The sequence below is a fragment of the Anabas testudineus genome, chromosome 19, assembly GCF_900324465.2.
Source record: "Anabas testudineus chromosome 19, fAnaTes1.2, whole genome shotgun sequence".
NCBI lineage: Eukaryota > Metazoa > Chordata > Actinopteri > Anabantiformes > Anabantidae > Anabas > Anabas testudineus.
In genome coordinates this window covers 16,842,508-16,844,549 of record NC_046628.1, presented here as the reverse complement: position 1 = coordinate 16,844,549, position 2,042 = coordinate 16,842,508, and the positions used below count along the sequence as shown (strand labels likewise).

At 37.2% G+C, this 2,042-nt stretch overlaps 1 protein-coding gene across 2 annotated transcripts; it reads left to right on the top strand.

Annotated features, from left to right (window-relative positions):
• On the top strand, window positions 1-1,825 carry oxld1 (oxidoreductase-like domain containing 1). Of its 2 annotated transcripts, none has more exons than XM_026351516.1 (2): window positions 1-180; window positions 801-1,825. In XM_026351516.1, the coding sequence occupies exons 1-2, from the start codon at window positions 130-132 to the stop codon at window positions 1,131-1,133; spliced, it is 384 nt and encodes a 127-aa protein (XP_026207301.1). In that variant the 5' UTR covers window positions 1-129; the 3' UTR covers window positions 1,134-1,825. The 2 variants fall into 2 exon arrangements, with proteins under 2 accessions (XP_026207301.1, XP_026207300.1); XM_026351515.1 differs by having other exon boundaries at window positions 759-1,825.
• The last annotated feature ends 217 nt before the right edge of the window (window positions 1,826-2,042 follow it).

Below are 2,042 nucleotides of genomic sequence, written 5' to 3'. Positions count from 1 at the left end.
GTTTAGGGAGATGAGTGACGTAACGGGGCCGGTCGTGGATTTAACTCATCATAAATTTATCATGGAGAAATATAAAACTAAAAATCAGGTTTAAAAACATATCACCAGGCGCTGTGTGTGTATCTGGAGATGTTGGCTTCAGGTGTAAAGGCGGTGAGGTCGTCGTCATCTTTAAAGAAGGTTGGTAGCTAAGCTAATGGCTAAACTAGCATTCGTTTATCACACATTGGTGAATCAGCAGCTGTGACAGTTTGACTTTGACTTCACCTTTAATTTATTCACTGCTGTTCGTATTATTTAGTGAATATGTGCCCTGCTGGTTTTACTTTACTCTAGCTGTTGTGTTTCAGTCACATATGAGTATTTGGTTGAATGCTGCATGTAGCCTAGCTTGTTTGTTTACGTTAGCACATTTCTGATCCAACTAGAGAAGAAACATCATTTATATAAACTATTAAATTCTAAACTAACCAGACTATTAAAGTAGTATAGTTATAACAATGTTTATTGCAAATATCAATGCCTATTAACCTGGCAGTAAATAAGAATGATGAGTACTGAACAATATGTAAAGTTTATATCTACCATCTTATTCTAATAATCACACACAGCTGACAGGATAAATTCTTCTAGAGCAGTGTCATTGTAATTGATATAATAATATATATGTGAATATAAATGATCTCAGAGTACTCTGTCAAAACATTTAGATATTTCATATGTTTGGATGAACAAAGTATTATTCTACTGTGTTCCAGCTGTGCATCCTCAGACATGGTTTCTGTCATTTCCATCAACAGTCCTGGAGGAGAGGTCTGCACAGTGGGACCGTTCTCTGCCTGTCCACTGGAGCAGATTCAACTCCCCCTGCTATACTGACTGACTCCTCTGAGAGCACTGAATCCAGTCACAGTACCCCTGCCTGGTCTCCTCAGCAGGGTCCGCCGCCTGCACCCACCCACTGCTGCATGAGTGGCTGTCATAACTGTGTGTGGATCGAACATGCGGAGCAGCTGCTGACGTACTATAATGATGGAAGCGAGCGAGCGCTTGCTGCTGTTGAGGAAAACGTCCTCGACGAGAACCTTAAAACCTACCTAAAGATGGAGATTAGACTCTTGAAAAACAAGTGACTCATATGCAAGAGTGAAACACTCTCTAATACACTCCACTAATTTGACCTGCACATTTCTTCACGTCAGCAAAAGACCGATAGCACAGTTAAGGTAGTTTAGTAAATTAAGTGGTAACAATAAAGTCTGACAGGAGAAACCGGAGCAGTCAAGCCAACATTATACCAATATTGTCTAACCCTCTTAATGATCAGGTAAAGATGAAAGTGAGCACTTGCAAGCTCTAAAATTTACTCTACTACTGTTCTACTTCCACATGTTCCTCATAAATAAGGTTTCTGTCTTGTTCAGTTTAACGGAAGGAAGTACAAGTCCCTCAGAATTGTCCATAATTACAGTATTATAGTAAAGTAAATACTGTTACTCACTGCTGATAGTAAGTAATAACGCCAAAAAAAAGGATTATTCCTTAGGTTTCAAAATTTTTCATTTATTAGTTTGAACTTAAGTTTTAAGTCTATTTTTACATGTTTACTGGTCATTTGCTCTGTTGTATTTAATAGTGTAGTTTAATTATTTCGAAGCTGCTGTTTCTAAGTTGGTAAATAAATGTTTATAAAAGGCACAAACTGCTTTGTGACCCGTTTTGAACAAGCATAAGGAAAAGCCACTAGGAGGAGCCACGCACACATACAGACGTGGACAAAATTGTTGGTTTCCCTCTGTTAAGGAAAGAAAAACCCACAGAAGTCACTGAAATAACTGAAACTAACAAAAATTATAATAAATAGAAATGTAATAATCTAAAAAAAAAAGTAACTCGTGAAAATCAGACATAGCTTTTGAGTTGTGTTTCAACAGAAGTTTTTAAAAAACAAACTAATGAAACAGGCCTGGACAAAAATGATGGTACCCTTAACTTAATATTTTGTTGCACAACCTTTTGAAGCAATCAAATGATTTCTGTAA